Raw genomic sequence first — 21,480 nt, forward strand, 5'->3', positions numbered from 1 at the left:
CCTAGGGCTGGGTTAAGAATCAGATCCCCTTACACCCTAGTCCAGGGCTCTTTACATGAAAACCTAAGAAACCAAAAGAAACACTCTATGTTAAGGACACTGAAATTATATAAATTTATAGAAATATATAATATACAGAATGCATAACTAAATATAATGTACACTGTAAGTAAAATATACCCAGTAAAATTATACACTATATGTATCTATAGAGTCTCTGTAGTCTATAAATAATGCATCTTTATATAAATTTAACTGGAAATATATGCAAAAAATGCTCAAGATTCAAGTAATAAGTACCGTATTTTTCGCACTATAAGACGCATCTGACCATAAGACACACCTAGGTTTAGAGGAAGAAAACAAGAAAAAAAATATTCTGAACCAAATGATGTACTAAAATATTTAATACAATATAACAGAATAACATTTCAACCATGTTAAGTGAACAGCAATCAACAGCGGTATTAAGAACCATCATCACTGTTATTAACAAATGAGGAGAGACTTTAAGGTTCAGGTACTCTTCTAGTTTTCTGGGAACCCCAGGTCAGGTAATACACACCATGGTCTGTGACACAATATTTGCTCCATAAGACGCACAGACATTTCTCCCCACTTTTTTGGGGAAAAAAAGTGTGTCTATGGAGCGAAAAATATGGTAATTCTCAAAATAACTGTCTGAAGTGTTAATTATGTATTTGTAACATTAAAATACATAACCAGTAAAATTTTAAATGTCTACGCCTAAGTCTAAAATCATCTCTTACATCATTAGCAGTAACATATTGTGCCTGCATCTTAAAAACAAATGCTTCAAAGGTACTATTACAATGCGAATAAACTGAAAGTCTCCATGTTCACATACAGTACCCATAAAAAATTGTGAAACTTAATAAACTGGTTTGCCATGTTTTTACAAGTACTCAGTGGAAAAAAGCAAAGCTTCAGATCACTACTTCTGTTTTTTATGTTTCTTAGTTTTTCCACTTTTCTTCTGTCCTTTCCTTTTCTTCTTGACAAGAACAGCTTTTTCTCCAATAAATAAACTTTTAGAATGTCCTACATTTTTTGAAGCAAAATTAAGTCCCTTCTTAGGTTTATTGGCACTCTTCAAATTGGGATTTGACTTTTGTTTTAACTTTTCTTTATTAACAGAACGCATGACTCTGAGTTTTCTTCCCATCAGTTCAGAATTATTTAATTTCAGAGCAAGGTGAACGGCATCTGTATTCTGAAAAAAAAAAAAAAAATAGATATATTAATTTCAACCAGAAAGTCATCTGCAAAGGAACTAGTAACTTGAATGAATTACAACAGCTTGCACACAGAAAGCCCTGTCTCCACATCCAGCAAGTGCAGGCCTGGTGTTCCAGCAGCTGGGCTGTGGTCTCCTTTCAATCATGCTCCTCACACATTTTTCCCCAGGAAGCAGTCAAGCTGCCTTGACAAGTTATCAGATAAGTCACAATCCAATAGGCTTCCTTTTTCTTACTATAAAATGAACTTTCAACTAGCTAGATGGTCATATACAAGCTTTTAAAAATCAATGAACCTCTTTTGCATAAGGCTCTTTCTGCAAAAGACCCAATATATCAGTTGCCTCTACTACAGTGCCCGAGATGTTGGACTACTTGTCTTGTACAGTTTCACTTAGATCCAAAATTCTCTTATTCTTTTACTCTAATATAGAATTAATAAAAGCTAACAACCCTGAATATACATGAGATTTTTCTAAAGAACTTTAGAAACTTATCAAGTCATAGAAGACAGAGAACAGAGAAATAGGTAACTACAATACAGTAATGATGGAAGCATAAGGATGTGACCTTTCTTAAAGCTATCTGATAATACATGACAAGAGTCATAAAAATGGTCACATATATTGACCTAGTTAGTAATAACCCATTGGGATCTGTCTTAGAGAAGCAATCCAGGACTTTTGGTCAAGATGGAGGTGTAGGTAGACATGCTTCACCTCCTTGCACAACCACAGAAAGAATTACAATCAGATCACAAAAACAAACAACAACCAGAACCATCAGAAAATCGAGCTATATGGAAGTCTCACAACCAAGGATTTAAACAAGCCATATTCATCCAGACAGGTAGGAGGGACAGAGTCAAGGAGACAGGGAGGAGAGGCGGTGTGGCTCACAAGTGGAGGCAGAACAGATGGTCCCGCATTCACGTGTGATGTATAAAAATCAGGAGAGAACCCTGGGAGTGATTGATCCCAGCTGCAGGCCAAACCACACAGCCGGAAGTATCAGCACTGGGAAGATAAACCCCTCTAACTTTTGGCTATAAAAACCAGTGGGGGTGGGGGAAAAGAAACTGCAGGATTTTCACCACTTAAAGGGCCCGCATGGTCTTAGAACGTACACAAACCCCAGGGCAGCGACTGGAAGGGTGCCAATCACATACGGGAAGTGGGTAAAGTGACTGGAAACGGGGTGTGTGTCGGCCGAATTGCCAGAAGCCAGGCAGCAACATTGTCCCCTCTCTGAGCCACCTACCACAAACAGAGCCACAAAGCAGCGAAGCAGGTGGCTCCGCCTCACACAATTTACAGGTTCCTTTGTTACACAGGCCATGTTACTATGGGAGTAAAAGCAGCTCTACCTAATACACAGAAACAAACACAGGGAGGCTGCCAAACTGAGGAGGCAAAGAAATATGACCCAAATGAAAGAACAGAACAAAACCCCAGAAAAAGAACTAAACAAAACTGGGATAGCCAACCTATCAGATGCAGAGGTCAAAACAATGTTGATAAGGATGCCCAGAGAACTCAGAGTATGGCAAAAAAATAAAGGAAGAAATGAAGGATACACAAAGTGAAATAAAGAAAAATATACAGGGAACCAATAGTGATTGGAAGGAATTGGGGATTCAAATCAATGATTTGGAACAAAAGGAAGAAATAAACATTCAATAAGAACAGAAAGAAGAAACAAGAATGCAAAAAAATGAGGAGAGGCTTAGGAACCTCTAGGACAACTTTAAATGTACCAACACCCGAATCATAGGGGTGCCAGAAGAGAAGAGGAAGAACAAGAAACTGAAAACTTATTTGAAAAAATAATAAAAGAAAACTTCCCTAATTTGGTGAAGGAAATAGACATACAAGTCCAGGAAGCACAAGTTGGACCCAAAGAGGAACACACCAAGACACTTCATAATTAAAATGCCAAAGGTTCAAGATAAAGAGAGAATCTTAAAAGCAGCAAGAGAAAAGCAGAGAGTCACCTACAAAGGAGATCCCATAAGACTATCAGCTGATTTCTCAAAAGAAACTTTGCAGGCAAGAAGAGACTGGCAAGAAGTATTCAAAGTGATGAAAGCAAGAACCTACAACCAAGATTACTCTATCCAGCAAAGCTATCATTTAGAATGGAAGGGCAGATAAAAGTGCTTTCCAGACAAGGTAAAGCTAAAGGAATTCATCATCACTAATTCATTATTACATGAAATGTTAAAGGGACTTATTTAAATAGATCAAAACTATAAACATTAAAATGACAACCAACTCACAACTATCAACAACTGAATCTAAAAAACAAAAACAAACTAAGCAAACAACCAGAACAGGAACAGAATCATAGATGTGGAGATCATTGGAGGGTTATCAGTTTGGAAGGGGAAGGGGGAGAATGGGGGAAATGGTGCAGGGATTAAAAAGCATAACTGGTAAGAACAAAATAGACAGGGGATGTTAAAAATAGTATAGGAAAAGAAGAAACCAAAGAACTTACACATATGACCCATGGACATGAACTAAGGAGGAGGGATTGCTGGAGGGAAGGTGGGTACTGGGCATTTGGGGGCAAGAGGGAAAAACTGAGACAACTGTAACAGCATAATCAATAAAATATACTTTTAAAAAAGCAATACAAAAATGCAGGCAAACATTTGGAGAAAAAACAATCACTCCTATTTCATTACTATAGAGAAAAAGAAAACACTGCGAATGTCTAACAGTTGGGAAGCACTAGGAAAGACAGTATAAATTATGTTCCAATGTTCAACAGAACATTCTTATACAACTGAAAACAACATTAAGCAGGTTGCAAAATTATGTTCACAGATATAAGTTCAACTTAAAAAAATGAAGGTACAAGAAATAATTGCAAGGAAACATATTAATGTTGTGGAGGAAGAAAAACCAAAGTGCCATCAGACAGTAAGCATAGTCTAATTTTAAGTATATTCTAATGTCAGGCACGGAATGCTGATTAAGATTTAGTGAACTAAAAACTAATTTTGCACAAAAACTAAAATTTTCTTCTACCCGAGTGACAAGTCAGTTACTTTCTCCATTTCACAAAGGTGGAGATTCAGAGTTGATATCTTTAATATCCAAGATTTAAAATGTTATTTAATAACACTGACATGGGACAGTGGGGAACTGGAACATCTTCTGGCTTTGTGCAATGATAGCATTCCATTATGGCAGCTTCTGAAATCAGGAATTTGAGGGTGACAGTGATAGTTTCGTCTGAAGGATGAAACAGTGACAAGCCCTCCCGATGCATTTCAAAGAAAGTAACATCACATACCTCAAAGAGGACATAGCCAAACCCTCTGCCAACACCTGTCAGCTGGTCTCTCACGATCCTTACTGCCACGATGTTCCCACAGTCCAAAAAGTGGTCCTCAACCGCAGACTCTTCAACTTCTAAAAACAAATTCAACCAAAGTGGAAGCAAGTTACCCAGCCCCGTGAAAATTCGTCAAGTTGCATTTCATGCTTCTTAAAGTTACTCTTAAAGCAAAACAGTTACTACTCAGTGACATCTGCAAAAAGGACATGACACAATGCTCCATCAATCTCAACACATGGGAAGTTCAAGCAGACGACCGCCTAGCCTGGAGGCTCGCGGTCAGGCAAGGCAGGTCACGCGCGGAGGCTGCGCGCAACGAGGAGGTGGTCCAGAAAAGATCGAGGCGGAAGCAGCGTCAACAGCAGCAACAACAGCCATCTGCCTTCACCTGTACCAAGTGCGGCAGGGATTGTCACTCCCGAATCGGACTGCACAGCCATTCTCGGCGGTGCAGATAGACTCTCAGGAAGCTACGCCATCGTCTCTCGAGACGGACGGCTGCCGACGACGACGACTACTCAGTGGTTATTTCTATTAATTTAACAATAAACAGGTACTTTGTTTAAACAAACTTACTGTATGGAAGATTCCCCACAAACACTGATCGCTTGTCCCGCTGAAACACAAAGACATAGAAATCACTCCATGAAATAGAAAATGGAGTCACTCTAAAACTCAGCCTTTCCTACACCCCATGCATGGGATGGTTTCCACCTCCTGTGTTCACCAAACATCAGTCCCTTGTTTGATTCTGTCTCTTCTGTCTTCCCCGCTGGAATGGAAGTGAGGCTGCAGGAGGGAGTGGGCTTTTGTTTACAAGGAATAGTGACTGATACCTGGCAGTGCTCAAGAAAGGTGTGCTCTGTAGGGGGTCAAGGGCCAGACAGCAGTGACTTCCCGCTTTATGGGCCGCGTGCTCTCTGTTGTAACTACTCACCTCTGCCATTATGCACAGTAATACCTAACCTAATGGTATGGCTGTGTGCTAATAAAACTACATTTAAAAGAGCGGCCGGCAAGTGGATTCGGCCTTCATGCTAGGTTTGCTGACCCTGTGCTAGGTCCACAGCCACAGCCAGGGAGGTCACCAGACCTTTGTCATTTTTCAGCTATGTCGCTCTGACACCACCAGTACTGCACTCTAGACTTCTGTGGTGAGCTCTTAAAAACTGTCCTTCATTCATTGCAAGAGACTGTTTTAAAGTGCAAACCTGGCCTCCACACTGTTTAAACTTGTGGAACAGCTTCCAGACAAGACCCAGACTCACTACAGAGACCAGAGCCTCTATCTATCTGTCCAACAGCAACTCATACACTGCCCCTTCTCCCACTTCACCCCTCTCCCCGACAACTGGGGCAAGCTCTCGTCATTCCTTGAGCAAATTACGTTTTGCTCCCCACCATTTCTACTGCTTTTCCTGCCCAAATATCCTCATCTTCTTAATTTCCCCCCTAGGGTAACACCCACTCATCTTGTAACATGGATGTAATACCTATTCTCCTGGAAACCCTCCTTTGTACCTTTTGCTGGCACCTCCCCAACTCAAATGTCCCACTCAGAACCTTTATGAGAGCATTCACCATAAAACAGTAATGCCACCATCAGCCCAGCTGATCATCTTCACCTTTACGCTGCGAACCCCTAGAGAACTGAGACCACCAGCACTGCATGCCTGGCACCGAGCAGAGATTCGAAAACTATTTAATAAATAATTTACCTTCCTACACTGCAGTCTATAAAATAAGATGTTTGACCAGGTGATCACTCACATACCTTCCAGCCTGATTCTCCATGATTATTTCAACCTAATGGTGGGAGTTGGGGGCTGTGTTCCCAAAGCAAATGTGACCTAAGTCCTATGTCCTTCTAGGGACCAACACTGTGACCAGAGCGCAATGGCTGTTCCCTTCTGTGCTTCCCTCATACTGCTGACTCCACTCTTCTCCAAGCGAAATCTCAGAAGAAAACGATTCTCTCTATAAGACTGGTTAAGTTCTTTAAACAGCTCACATACTGTAATACTTACAGATGAGGTCTCTGATGCTAGGTCAACTCTAATACGGAATCCATCAGCAATCTGGGCTCCATTTCTGTATTATACGTATGAAGGGAAAATGGTTATTAAGAAGAAGTACTGAGCTACTGTAATATTTGCTCTAAAGTGAAACCAAAGAAGTAAAAAGTACTCACAAATACTTAAATAATTCTGTCAAACATCAAAGAGATAACATTACCTGTTCAATGCTTTAGTAGCAGCTTTTTCATCCTTAAATACAACATAAGCATTGATATTTTTCTGATCAGGATGAATTTCACGTCTATACCAAAAAAAAAAAAAAAAAAAAAAAAAAAGAAACCCATGTAAAATTTGTTAATCTCAAAGTCACTAATATTTAAAAACAGCTTGTTCTCTACTCTCAATTAGCACTCATGACAAGAACTGCTGGGGAAAGTTTCATTGTTTTCAGTAAATATTTAGTAATAACTCAAAAATAACACGCCACTTATACAAACATCGGCCAAAACACGGAGCCCGTGCCTTCTCCCTAGTCTTCACCGTGAGGGAGCAGGGCCGCCTGCGCAATACTGCAGGCTGGAAATGACAGCCCCAGCTGCAGCTCTGTACCCAACACACACATGAACAGAGTGAAAGACAACTTAATTTTTCCTTTTTACTGTAAAATAAAAACTGCACACACATGCGTAGTTTAGTGAATTATTAACAGGCCACCACCCTGCCGCCACCGCCCAGCCTGGCAGCCTCGTTCTGTGGCTCCTCCCAGCCCCTTTTCTCTGTGTCAAGGTGGTTTCCCCCTTGTGTCTGATCGCAGACAGTACACTTTAGTCTTGTCCATTTTCCCCTTGGAACAGCCTTTGAGTCTTGTTTAATCTATAGGAATTCCCCCTTTCTTGTTCTATCTTACTGTTTGGAACCCCTCAAAGCTGGGATGTTGCTGATTGCAGGCTCACAGTGCACTTCAACATGTGCCTTTGGCCCCTGTATTTCTTGCAAATTGGCAACTGGTCACAGAGTTTTGATCAGACTCAGATTGACCACTTTGTCAGGACTATAGGCAGTGTTGTGTTCTATCAAAAAGGAGGCATGTTATGACTAGTTCTCACTCTTTTTTAATGACTGCAGCCACTGCTGCTCAATGCCTAAAATCATTAATTCACTAGGTTTGCAAAATGGTGATATAATTAGATGCGATCAATTAGCAAAAGGGCCTACTAATGACCACAGAGCTTTCCCTGAAGACATCACCCTATGTTTTGAAGTAACAAAAGTGCTAAAAAATGAGCATCATCAAGAAAGATACTAGAAAATAATGTCAGGGCATGGCTCATGGCATTCTGTAATAATATGCTACCTAACGGTTTTATACTGATAAAACCAGCTATGATTTAGTGAGTGCCTAGTATACACCAGGGACTGTGTGAGACATTTCACGCATCTCATTGAACCTCACATCTCTGACAGAAGTGTGAGCTTCCTGATTTTATGGATAAGGAAGCTGAAGCTTGGAGAACTACATAACCATGATCAGAAGGTAACAGGTGGCCAGCCTAGGACTTACACCAAGTCTGGCTGCCTCCACACCCCCTGCTTGTTCCATGCAACACGCCGCTGCTGACAACATCCAAAACCAACACGCCCTAGCATAACCCCAGTGTCTCAGTGTTTGCATCACTCCCAAATCGTTAAAGTTGAAACCACTCAGTGGCCAATCTGATGGCAACAGGAAGTGGGCTTTTCCAAGACATTCAGGTCATGAAGGTAAGGTCCTCATAAATAGGATTAGTGCTCTTATAAAAGAGACCCCACAGGCTCTGGGACTCTTTGGCGACATGTGGACACAGCAAGAAGGGCTGGCCCTCACCATGACGCAGCCTGCTGCACCTGACCTCAGACTTCTCAGCCTCCAAAACTGTAAAAAGTAAGTTCCTGTTGTTTATAAACCACCCAGCCTCTGATATTTTGTTATGGCAGCCTCAACAAGCTAAGACAAACACCAAGACAACATAAATAGAAAGTGACATTTTAAAAAACCTTAATTGTAGTGTGCTCTGTTACTCGGTGGGAAATAATGTCCCGGGCACAGGGCCCATAAAGCAAGAGCACGTGGCTCTGCCCCTCTGTGCCCGGCAAGAACAGGTCCTGTAGGAAGCCCAATGGAGGTGGCTGGACTGAAGACAGGCAGACACCCAGCTGCTAACGACACCTCGCGTCGCACTTCCACCCAGAAGGCAGAGAAAGCCAGGAGTAGCGTCATTCCTGCCCTGAACAAGAAGAAACCAGACGAGCTATGACATCGTGACCTTTGTTGACGCCAGCAGAAGGCGGAAGTCAAGGGGAAGCAAGCAGCCTGGTGCGAAGACTGGACAGGCCTGCCCAGGGAGCACGGGCTCGCAGTCTGGGCACCAGACACGCACAAGCAAGTCGGGAAGGTTTCAGCCATGATGTTACTGAAATCTAAATCCCAGTGTGGGGTGGGCCCGATAGGGAATCATCCGCTCCTCCAGGGTCTGCAAGAAGGACTGAGGGCAGCGAGGAGCCAAGAACACCCATGGGGGCTATGAGCCTGGAGAACAGAAGGGCCGAAGGTGGTATACGGCAGGCACAAAGAGCCCCACCAAGATTCTTCTCCCCATGGAGGAGGAAGTGAAGCCAGTGGGGCAGGAGCAGCAAACCACACGCCCTTCACCCCTCACCCCTAGAACAGGGAAGACCCCTTGTGGCCAGAGGAAGGGAGGCCCCCTACTACCGGGCAGGAACCACCAAGTCACAGGGCAGCTTGGCAGCCAAGGGAAGGAGAGCCAACCAGGCACACTTGTGAGACAGAAACAGAGGGCCTCCATCTGAGGAGTGGCCGCTGCCCCCCCAGACCTCCAAACAGCACCCTCTAAACTGCATCTTCGATCACAATGAAAACTTTTTCTTTCAAAAGACACCCTTAAAAAGGGTAGCCACAGACTGGGGCAAACACCCAAAACATATATATCAGAAAAAGGTTTTGTATCCACAATACGTGAACTCTTTATAACTCAGTAAGACAAATAAGCCCCTAGAAAATAGGCAAAATTTATGAACCGACATTCCACCAAAGAATAACCAAATAAGCACATGAAAAGATGCAGATAAAAACCACAATGAGATACCACCTCACACCAGTCAGAATGGCCATCATCAACAAATCAACAAACAAGCGCTGGCGAGGATGCGGAGAAACGGGAACCCTACTGCACTGTTGGTGGGAAGGCAGACTGGGGGACTAGAGAGAATTATGCTTAGTGAAATAAGCCAGGCAAAGAAAGCAAAATACCGTATGATATCACCTAATACAGGAAACTAAAGAGCAACACAAACAAACGAACTAAATAGGCAAAGACTAGAACACTAGTCAGTAGGGGGCAGGGGGGAGGGAAAGAAGAAGAATAAGTAAGGGAAGGTCTAGTCAAGGAACGTGTATGAAGGACTCATGGACATGGACAACGGGGAGGGATATGATTGTGGGAGAAGGGATGGGCTGGGTGGGGGGAGCAATGGGGGAAAAATGGGACAACTGTAATTGGAAAACCAAAAAATAAAAGAAATTAAAAAAAAAAAAAAACATCTTTAGTCATTAGCAAAACACAAATTAAAGCTACACTGACAAACCTCTAGAATGGCTGAAACAAAATGACTGCAACAGCAAGCTCTGCCGAGGATGTGAAGCAGGTGGCATTTTCCCACTGCTGGTGGGACTGTAAAATGGTGCCACCACTCTGGAAACTAATTTGCAGTATCTTAGAAAGGTAAGATATACCCATCATCAGACCCAGCAGTCTTATACCTCCAGGTACTTCTTCAATAGAAATGACCTGGTTTTGGTACCTTTACTCATAATAAGCAAAGACCGGAAATAACCTGAATGTCCATCACTTGGCACAGGTCACTGAGCACCCAGGAATGCAGATGCATCCCAAAACCATCACGCTGAGCAAAAGGAGTCAGCAAGAGGACAGCCTGTATTATGAGTCCACCCCATAAAATTCTGGAAAATGTAAACTAGCATACAGACAGGAAGTGGTTCAGTGGGAGGTAATGAAACTTGGGGTGATTGAGTATTCAGGATCTTGACAGTGGCAATGATTTCATGAGCCCATACAAATGTTAAAAATCATAAAATTGTACACTTCAAGTGTGTGGAATTTACTGAAGGTAAATTATACCTTAAGGAAAAAGGTTTAAACTTTTTTTGGACAATATGAAAAGTTTTACATGGTCAAATTCCCCATAAGCTGAACAAAAAAGCAAATGAAAATAGGATATTTGTAGCTCAAATCACAAAGGCCAAATTTCGTTAACACCCACTGATCAGTAAGAGCAACACTTGGCAGGTCGAGCAGCTCCGTAGGCAGCGACCAGACGGCCCAGCTTCTCAAAGGTTCCCAGCACGTGCCCACCCGTCACCCTCCAATGCCCAAGAGCAGTGATTTTCAATATTTTTTTTTTTTTTTTTTTACACATCTCATGGCACACATAAACTAATTACTAAAATTCTGCAGCACACTAAAAAATATTTTTTGCCGATCTGACAGAAAATGTAGGTATAGCACTGGCTGAGGTGGCTCAGGGCATTGAGCGCCAGCCTGCGAAATGAGAAGTTCCCGGTTCAGTTTCCGATTGCGGCACAAGCCTGGGTTGAGGGTCCCCGGGTGGAGGCGGGCAGGAGGCAACTGATCGGTGTCTCTCTTTCGCATCAATGTTTCTCTCTCCCTCCCTTCCCCTCTCACTAAAAATAAATAAATAAAATGACAAAGTGGCATCTTTAAAATAAATTATTTTAAAAAATAGGTATAATTTTGATTCATTCACACCAGACAGCTATTGTTGCGCTGGCTGTTGTCACTGTTTTTATTTCACAATCTAAGGGGAAGGAGGTCGGTACCCCTGACTAAACAGTCAGGTTTTGCACGTTTTAAAAATTCTCATGACACACCAGTTGAAAATTGCTGCCTAAGAAGGTCAGCTCCGCCCAATGGTGGTTGAGGAAAAGTCCAAGAGGAAATCTGCACGATTGTCAGCTAAACCTGCTGCTGCAAAAGTGGAAACGAAGCCACAAAAGGCAGCAGGAAAGGGTAAAGCTGTAGACAAAAGCACCCAAACAGAAGGGAAAAGGGGAGCAAAGGGAGAACAGGCTGAAGTGCCAACCAGGAAACTAACGATCTACCTGTGGAAATCAGACACTAGAAAACGCAAAGAGCCCAGCCCTGGCCGGGTGGCATCGTCCCATACATCAGAAGGTTGTGTGTTCGATTCCCAGTCAGGGCGCGTGTGGGACACAACCAATCGATGTTCCTCTCACATCGATGTCTCTCTCTCCTTAACTCTCTTCCTCTTCCTCTCTCTCTAAAATCAATAAACACATCCTCGGGTGAGGATTAAAATAAAACTAAAACTACGAAGGCAAATATCCTTTTGACCAAGCAACTTCACCACTGGAAGTTCATCCTGCAGATAGATTTGCATATGTATAAAATTACTAAGTTCAAGATCACTCACTTCAGCCATTACTGATAATGGCCACAACAATGGAAAAAACCTAAATGTCCATCTGTGGAGGGTTTGTTAAAACAAGTCTTGGTACACCTTACAGAACACTAAGAAGCTCTAAGAAAAAATGGGGAGGTAATGTTTACACTGCTGTACACAGATCTACAAGTTACAATAAGTGGAAAAAAGAAAATGCGGAGTAGCAGACATGTGGAATATCACTGTGTCAAAAAGTTACATATAAAGGAAACAACATAAACATGTATTGAGTTGCAAATGCATAGAAAGTCTCTCGGAGGTTAACAGGAAAGGTTAACACCAGCTACCTGGAACAAGGAATCTCCTGACTAGGAAAAAGGTGTAGGAAAGAAACTTTTCACAGTGTACACTTTTGAACTTAAAATTTTTTTAACCATTTGCTTCATTACTTATTCAAATAATTAAAGTTTTTAACAATTTTTTTATTGCCATTAGCCATGGCCTGGCGCTGTGATGGCTGATGGCGATCATAGTAAGCAAACTCCATTTTTCTGGCACCAAACCCCTCAGGACTATTATACACTTCAGTCAGGACCTCTGATCCTGCCCAAACTTAGGCTGCTGGGTTTCAGCCTCACAGAAATCTACGTCTGCATAGCCCAAAGAAGGGCTCTGTTTTACCAAGATTTCCACTCCCCATATCATCTGAACAATGCCTTGCACGTTTGGTTGCCTCAACAAACAGTACTGAAGTCACTAACACACAGCTATCAAGTGTTCACCATACACCCGGCGCTGTGATGGCTACGGGAAAAGACTGGCAAAGACCTGGCCTGCCAAGTATTCCAAATTAGAAACAAACAGAGGAATGATCTTGCCAAGATATCCAAAGGAACTGTTGCAATTCAAAAACATTGATATAACAGGATTCCCAGAAATGTTTTTGAAGTACACTATTTTATCTATTTCTATATATAAACCTAATGTATATAATTTATACATCTCTGCTTGTAAAATTCATCATTTCATGTACCAGTAAGAAAGAAAACAACCAAGATTGGAAGACTAATGGAAAACTCTGCATAGAACTGAAGGTAAATTAAAAATAAAGGTCATATGCCTTAAACTTACATGTTATATGCCAATTTTATTTCAATTTAAAACAAATGAAAAATAAAGGCATGTCTCATCCTTGGGACTAGGTGGAAAGGAGGGCAGGGGAAGCCCCTGGAGAACTTGAAGCACCAGCCACACTACCAGGATGGTCTTCCAACGCTCAAACAGAGAGCTCAGAGGTCCTGGGCTGGCAGTCCCTCCAGGTGGCCACTTGAAGCAAACAGGAATTCTCTCCGGAAGACCTGGCCAGCCAACAGCAATGATGGAGCAATACTGATTTTTATGATGCATCTTAATTTCAAAAATGTTGCGATAGGGAAAAATGTGTACTTTACAACTGATGAAATAAGGTATTTATAATTTATACTAAAATACTTGGGTGTAAAATTTTCTAACACTCTTCAAACACTGCACACCTGATTCAACATCCTTGACACACTTTCTCTAGTAGGTTATTTTATGATACTTTCTGTGACTCTACAATTTATCCTAAGGTTACAGGCAAAGAGTTGACAAATTTAGGTACTATGACAGATGTAAGAAAATAATAAAGCACGATGTATTATCCAAATATAAAAATCTACGAAGTTAAGAAATGATCTTTATTTTAACCAAAAGGGAAGAGAGTTTAAAACTACTTCCTTTCTCTAATTATAAACTTACTTTATAGCAGCCAACTTTTTGGACATAGTTCCCTCTGCTGGAATCTTTTAAAAGGAAAAAAGACGTATTAAAGAAAATTCATTATTTGAAATAGTACTTCAAATTAATTATATTTTAATTATCTAAATTCTAAATGTCTAACTGATATAATGTGATTAAAAACATTCTAGGGAAATACTGAATCAGAAGCAGCTGTGTTGTAGCCTTCATGTGGGCGGGGGCCCGGGGGTGGGGGGTGGCAGGTCAGGCAGGAGCCGCAGGAAGAAGTCCTTCAGGAAGATTAGGTTGACAGTGGTGTGTTGGATAAATTTCTTTTTTGTTAAAGATTCTATGTATTTACTTTGAGATAGAGGGGAAGGGCAGGAAAAAGAGAGGGAGAGAAACATCAGTGTGTGGTTGCCTCTCGCATGCCCCCAACTGGCGACCTGGCCTGCAACCCAGGCATGTGCCCTGACTGGGAATCAAACCAGCAACCCTCTGGTTCACAGGCTGGTGCTCAATTCACTGAGCCACACCAGTCAGGGCTGGATAAATTTGGGGTAGATAGCAGGTAGGAACCATAATAGCCTCTGCAGCTATTCTGACAAGAGGCAAAGAGAACTTAAGATGGAAAAAGAAATGAATGACTCATTTTGGGAAGAAATGACAGCTGAAAAACAGGCCAAGTAGCTCAGCTGGTTGGAGTATCGTCCCAATACACCGATGTGTGGGTTTGATCCCTGGTCAGGGCACATACAAGAAGCGACCAGTGAACACATAAGTAAGTGGAATAACAAATTGATGTGTCTTTTTCTCTCATATCAATCAGTAAGAAAAAAAAGAAAGAAAAATGAAACAAGGCAGGGATGACAAACACTAAGCTGGGTGGGAAGAGAAAAGAGACAAGGGCAATGACAAGGCAGCCTGGTGGCAATAACATAGAGAAGTTTCAGCAGGCTGCATAGGTAAGGGTGGGGGCTAGATGGAGGAAAGTACAGGGGTCCTGGCAAGACACCCAAGTGGATCAGCTATGGGGAAGTGGGACTCAGAAGGGCAGAGAAAACACATGTGATAAAAGTGAGAAACAAACAACATGACAAAAATTCTGGAAACTGTGCTTTTAGAGACATGGGCAGTTTTGCCCTCTGGGACATGTGGCAGTGTCTGGAGATATTTTTGGCTGTTATAACCGGGGTGGGGATGGTGCTACCAGTACCTAACAATAGAAGCCAAGGATGCTGCTAAATATCCTATAATGCAAAGAATTACCCAGCACAATGTTAACAGTACCAAGGTTGAGAAATCCCATTTTAGAGAGCCATGTGAGAAAGAGCAGTTAAACAAAGAATAACATTTCCTATGTTCTAATACACATTAATTACATTTAAAAGATATGAGTGCTTTAAGAAACACAGGTGTAACTGGTCTACAGAGTGCTCACTTGGTCAAGTCAGATACCATTTACTTGTAGAGTGTTAACACTGAACTAACTAACTTTTTAAAAAATACTTTGTCTATGTTCAGAACATACATTCTGTGCGCAACAGCCACATAAAACTCCCACACAGAAAGCCTACGATTCTAGATGTGCTGTTCAGTAAGAATTAACGTTCTGCCTACTCAACTGACACAGGAAACACAAGTCACCCATCACCCTCCAGAATACGTTGTTGACCTTCGTTACAAGGATATCATTTTACTATATGAACTCACTATTATTTAACAAAGACAAGAGTCAGCAATAAACACCAAGAGCAACTCTTTTCTTGATTCAAGATGTCCAAGTCAAGTGTTTATCCACCTCACTAATACCAACATGGTAATATATCTGCTTTAAATGCAATATGTCAAGATCATGCAATTTTAAAGGGGAAGAAAACATACCACAGAACGAAATCGTACAGATTCTATTGGTCCGTACTCTTTAAAAAATGACTTCAGCTTCTAAAATAAAGACATATATACAGACATACTTTAGTTCACTTTCATAACATCAAATCAGTGCTACAAAAAGGAATTAAATAAAACTGTTGATAATCTTTTACTGCCAGGTTTTATTTTAAGGACGTTTCAGAAAAAGTGGGTGATTATTCAAGTTGGAAGACAAACAAATCTTACTGAAACTTAGGGAAAAAGAAAACACAATATAAGTTCATGTTATTATTCATAAGACACAACATTTTTGTCTTTCAATCTTTAATAATTTTTACCACATGTTAAACTAAGATTATACATTCCATATATTCTCTCATCTTTTCACATTGGCTTAAACTAGAAATAAATTTTAATGCTTATATCACTATGAGAAATTCCCCAACTGTCTGGAATTAGGACCACGGGATTGGAGAAAAAAAAATCTGGTGTGAATTTTATACATTATTCTCATTCAGGATGTTTAGAATGTATGTTTTACAGCTAGAACTAATCAATTCTAATTCATAAATTATGTTTTGAATGTGCAAAGCACCACACACACTCCCTTCCCTGGAGCATCTTATAATTGAACAGGGAGATCAATAAGCAAAAATATTCTACAAATGCGTTCTGTTCTACAAAATCATAAACCAAGTGCTAGGAGACAACAGTGTAAGAGGGAAAGGGATAAATCAAGAAGCCAGCTTTCTTGTACTGTCCTGTTTTTAAAGAAGTGGAACTTAAATTGTCCTTCAAAAAATGAGCAGGGTCCTGGCCAAGTAGCTCAGTTGGTTAGAATGTCACCCCAATAGGTCAAGGTTGCAGGTTCAATCTCCGGTCAGGGCATATACAAGTAACCAATGAGTACATAAATAATTGGAATAACAAATTGATAACTCTCTCTTTCTAAAACGAATTAAAAAAAATAGATGAGCAGGATTTTGACCCAAGAGACTGCAATGGCGTGACTATCACATAAACTCGCAGAAAGGAAAGGGCATGTTTTGGTTTAGGGAGCCCTACATAATGGAGGAAACCTAGGATGTATCCACTCAGTTACACAATAAATATTTATCGAGTCTCTTACTCTGTGCTGTGAATTGTTTCACGTGTCAGGAAAAGAGCAGTTAAGGAAAGAGATGGACATCCCTGCACACAGTGGCATGTGACAGGAGTTAAAGCTGAGTCACTGCACTCAAATAAGATCTGCAGAACATATATGTATGACCCATGGACATGAACAACAGGGTGAGGGGAGGGCTGGGTGGAGATGAGCAAGGAGGAAAAAGTGGGGGCAACTGTTACAGTGTAAACAATAAAAAATAAAGAAAAAAATTAAAATTTAAATAAATAAATCAGTCAAATAAGATTTGCAAAAGCCTGAATTAGGGCAGTGGCTATGGGGATGGACAGGACGGGTGGATAATAGAAGCAATTTACAGAATAATTTACAGTCTTTTTTTTAATTCTTAAAATTTTTAAAAGATTTTATTTATTTTTAGAGAGAGGGGGAGGGAGGGAGAAAGAAAGGGAGAGAAACATTGATTAGTTGTCTCTCACCTCAACCAGGGACCAGGCCTGCAACCCGGGCAAGTGCCCTGACCAGGAATCGAATGGGCAACCTTTCGCTTTGTGGGGCAACACTCAACCAACTGAGCTACACCATTTATAATGAAGTAAGATATCACTGACTTATTGTGTGCTTACTCAATAAAGGAACAGTAAACAAAGTTATGAGTCATTACCTTCTCTGAATCCTTACAATATACAGATTACACACTCACCTTCTTATTACACGTGACAGGCAAATTCCCCACAAACACCGTTCTCTCATTCTTTAACCTCTCTTCTTCTTGGTTGATTTGAATTTTCTTCCTTTGATTGACAGCTGGGTGATCTACATCATCAAGTACTTTTTTATTTGCTACTTTGACACCAGATTGAGAAATTTTCCTTTGCTGCTCTTGTTTCTGGTGAGTTTCTTCTTCTTCTTCTAAATCAGCACTTGCTAGAGCATTTTCTCTTTTTAAGGCAATAAAAGAAGGAGGAAGAGGAGAAGAAATAAGAGTCATGAATGTCAATTCTAGAATTTGACAAAGCACAGTAATTAGAAATACTTCCCCCCTATTTCTGGCTTTCTTAAATATCAACATGCCATTCACAAATATATCTAAATTTTAAAAGTAGTGTTATCAAAAGGAGACTAGTATCTTTAGAAATCTCAACAGTCAGAAAAAATTAAGCTCCATTTTAAAAATAGATTTTATTTACTTAATTTCTAGAGAGAGGAGACGGGAGAGAAAAAGAGGGAAAGAAACATCAATGTGTGGTTGCCTCTCATGTGGCCGCAGCTGGAGACCTGGCCCACAACCCAGGCATGTGCCCTGACTGGGAATCAACCCGCGACCCTTTGGTTTGCAGGCTGGCGCTTAATCCACTGAGCCACACCACCCAGGGCTAAACTCCATTTTACAACTGCCAGGTAAAAGTAGAACAAAAGTTCATTTAAACAAAAGTGGGTTCATTTAATGCTCTTGGAGTTTAGTTGACACTCTCCCAAGGCCTAATTCCATTCTCTGCTCTGGAACTGGAGGGGCACTGCAGCACCCCCTGGGGACATAAAGGTCAATATGTCTGCAAAATACCCTGTAAAAGCAATCTGTCCAATAGGAAAAACCAGCTCTGTAATATTTAAAGGACTGCTTGTCCAAAGTAAATTCTGAAATGGCAAATACAACATGAAGTCTGGAGGCACACGGATAAAGTGAGGACTGAGCCTCAGTCCAACAAGAAAACTGATCTAGGATCTTAAGGTGTGAGGGGAAAGAATGGGGAGTAGGAGTGACTCATTCATTAAATATTTTCTGGGTTCCTACTCAGTTCTAGACTCTGCCAATAGAGACCATTAAAGTCTTTTCAGAAGTCCAGTCTCTGAAGAGATAAGCGAAGGTCATGATAAAATGGTAACATTTTATAATACATGGTATAGAAACATAAAAAACAACAGAAACAAGACCCCCCCCAGAGGAAAGGCAGTGCCTCCCACTCAGTCAGTCCTCAGTAAATTCTGATTGTTGTCCCCCACTAAAGCATAAGCTCCACTAAGCAGAGGTCTATGTCTAGTTTTGTGCTCACTATGGTATACAGAAGCACCCAGCAGGAGTGACAGGAAATGAGACAGTATGGTAAGGCGGGGACCAAGTCTAGAGGACTGTGCCTATATAGGATGGGGAGTCACTGAAGACTTCGGAAATGCTGAAAAAAGATCATTTGGGCAGCAGAGCAGAAGACAATTAGGAATAGCAGAAGGCTGGGCAAGAAAGACCAGTAAGAGGAAATTTATAACTGCATGTAGCTGAGAAGACAACAGCCCAGATAGAGCAAGGGAGGAGGCAGCATCATCAGGACTAGGCAACTGATTAGATTTTCAGGGACAAGTAGGAGTGTAAGATGATTCCCAAGTCTGGCTCAGGCAGCTGGAAGGCTGGTGGTCTCACTGATGCAGAGAACAGGTTTGATGAAGATGAGCTCAGTCTGAAGCCTTCTGATTTTCAAGTGTACCTGGAATATACAGGTGCAGGTGCCGGCTGGCAAACAGATACACAGGTCTGGAGATCAGGAGCAAGATCAGAATGGTGGCTTGTGGGCTCAAACGACATGGCCCAGAATGAAGGGTGAAAAAAGGTCATGAGAGGGCAGCGAACAGAATCCTGAAGAAAATCATTATTTAAGGAGCAGCCAGAAGAAAAGGTACCAAATATAACGCTGAGAAGTAGCAGACAAAAAGAGAATCATGAGAGATTGCTATGGAAGAAACCAAGAGCTTCGAGAAGAAAAGCTACCATGTGAAATGAACAGAGAAGCCCTGGCTGGGTAACTCAGCTGGTTGGAGCATCATACTGATGCCCCAGGGACACGGGTTCAATCCCCAGTCAGGGCACATGCAGGTATCAACCAACGAGTGCACAAATGGGTGAAACAGCAAATCAATGTTTCTCTCTGTAAAATCAATCACTACAAAAAATTTTTTTTAATGTAATAGAGAACATTGAAGACTTGTAAAACAAAACCTGTACTGCCTATTAAATACGACCAGTAGGACAGGATGGGTTCAGTGTGCACTATTTCAGAGATGTGGTCAGAGCACATAAAAACAAACACAACCACCAACCAGACTGCAAGCGTGTGAAAGAGCAAGCAGATGAAGAAAAGGAAGAGAGCGCATACTTCTGACAGCGTGACTAGGAAGGGAAGGGTACAGGGACTGAGGCAAAGACACTCGACTGTAGCCAGGACTTCGTTTGGTTGGATTTTTTAGATAAGACTTTTAAGTATGTTGATATGGTGGACATATCAAAGAAGGCATGTGCTATACACAGCACAGGTGATTGAATTAGCCTTGGACAAGGTGGAGGACACGTTTCTCTAAGAGAGGGTAAAGAAACTTGAGGATGTGCAAAGGTATGTCACATAGGAGAATGAAGTAGTTGTTTACAATCCTTAGCAAGCAGTTACTAGCTACCTGAATGGGCAACAAGACCACCTGCTGAGAGAGAATAGAGAAATAAGAGGCTGGATAGACCTAAGAAGAAAATTAACTGAGAACCTCCATTGGTACTATCTGGAACTTGATTCAGATAAACTGTAAAAAAAAATAAAAAATAATTAAGTTAATGGGGGAAATGTCTTTTCTGAATGAATGAGTTTAAGAAAACCAACTCATCTTTTATAAAGACGCTGATTATTAAAGATGAAACCTAAGTCTTAGGTTTGCTTCCAGATGAGGGGGATATGAATGGGTGAAAATGAAATAAGATTGACCCAGTATTAATAACTTTTCAAGTTTTGAATACGTATCAGGTTTTCCATAATACAAAGCTGGTAAAATTAGAACTATTGAAATGAGAAAAAAAATTAAGATGGCTATTGCAGGTTCAATAATCTGTTTCTTTACCATCTAAATCCTTCAACTGACAGAGAATTTTACCAACCTGTTGGCCAACTTTCTGTCTGCATCAGAAAGTTTCTTCTTCAGTTCCACTTTTTTTGCACGTTCTTGCAAAAGTGGCCTTTGAGCCTGGGATGTGCCTTCTTCCTCCTCATCCCGTTTCCTTTTCTTGGGGGCTCCCTTTTAAAAGTGTGAAGTTCCGTGTGAGACCGCATCCTTTCTTAAGAATCCACTAGCCTTTCTAGTTTCTCACAGGCACGCCCAGTAACGAGAGGTCACTTGAAATCACCCGCTTTGCCCTGCTTTCGAACCTCGCCCCCCCGACAGGCAGATCCCCGTTTGAAACGCAACCCGGCGACTTACATCAGGCACCGACACGTACACGGGCTGAGGCGGAGGCTCCCCGCAGCTGAAGAGCGCCGCTAGTCGGCCGGTGCAGTCGCCGGGGCGGCGCCCGCCGCGGGCCAAGCTGTTGGCCACCTGTCCCACCAGGTAGTCCGCCGACAGAGGCCCGCCGCCGCCGCCGCCGCCGCCGCCGCCCGCTCCCGGGCTCCGCCCAGAGAGCGACGCCACAGGCTCTACGACCCTGCGCCCTCGCTCACACGCCCGAGCCGGGGGATATGCGCCGCGCGCCTCTCGCCCTGCCGCAACGCTCTTCTCTTTGCTCCCTTTCTCCTTCCGCTGTAGGGCCATTCTCAGCCCGAGGCCTCCCGGAACCACAGCACGGGATCCCGCA

General features: G+C 41.8%; 1 protein-coding gene across 1 annotated transcript; it reads right to left on the bottom strand.

Annotated features, from left to right (window-relative positions):
* Nucleotides 1-745: 745 nt before the first annotated feature.
* RBM34 (RNA binding motif protein 34) lies at nt 746-21,480 on the bottom strand. The gene is made up of 10 exons (XM_090263465.1): nt 21,108-21,480; nt 20,788-20,924; nt 17,581-17,818; nt 15,767-15,826; nt 13,904-13,947; nt 6,843-6,926; nt 6,635-6,698; nt 5,184-5,223; nt 4,563-4,681; nt 746-1,234 (listed from the first exon to the last, which is right to left on the bottom strand). Exons 1-10 carry the CDS (start codon nt 21,435-21,437, stop codon nt 956-958), a joined length of 1,395 nt encoding a protein of 464 aa, XP_090119591.1. The 5' UTR covers nt 21,438-21,480; the 3' UTR covers nt 746-955.

The sequence above is a fragment of the Furipterus horrens genome, unplaced genomic scaffold (genome assembly GCF_987537825.1).
Source record: "Furipterus horrens unplaced genomic scaffold, mFurHor1.1.pri manual_scaffold_15, whole genome shotgun sequence".
Taxonomy (NCBI): domain Eukaryota; kingdom Metazoa; phylum Chordata; class Mammalia; order Chiroptera; family Furipteridae; genus Furipterus; species Furipterus horrens.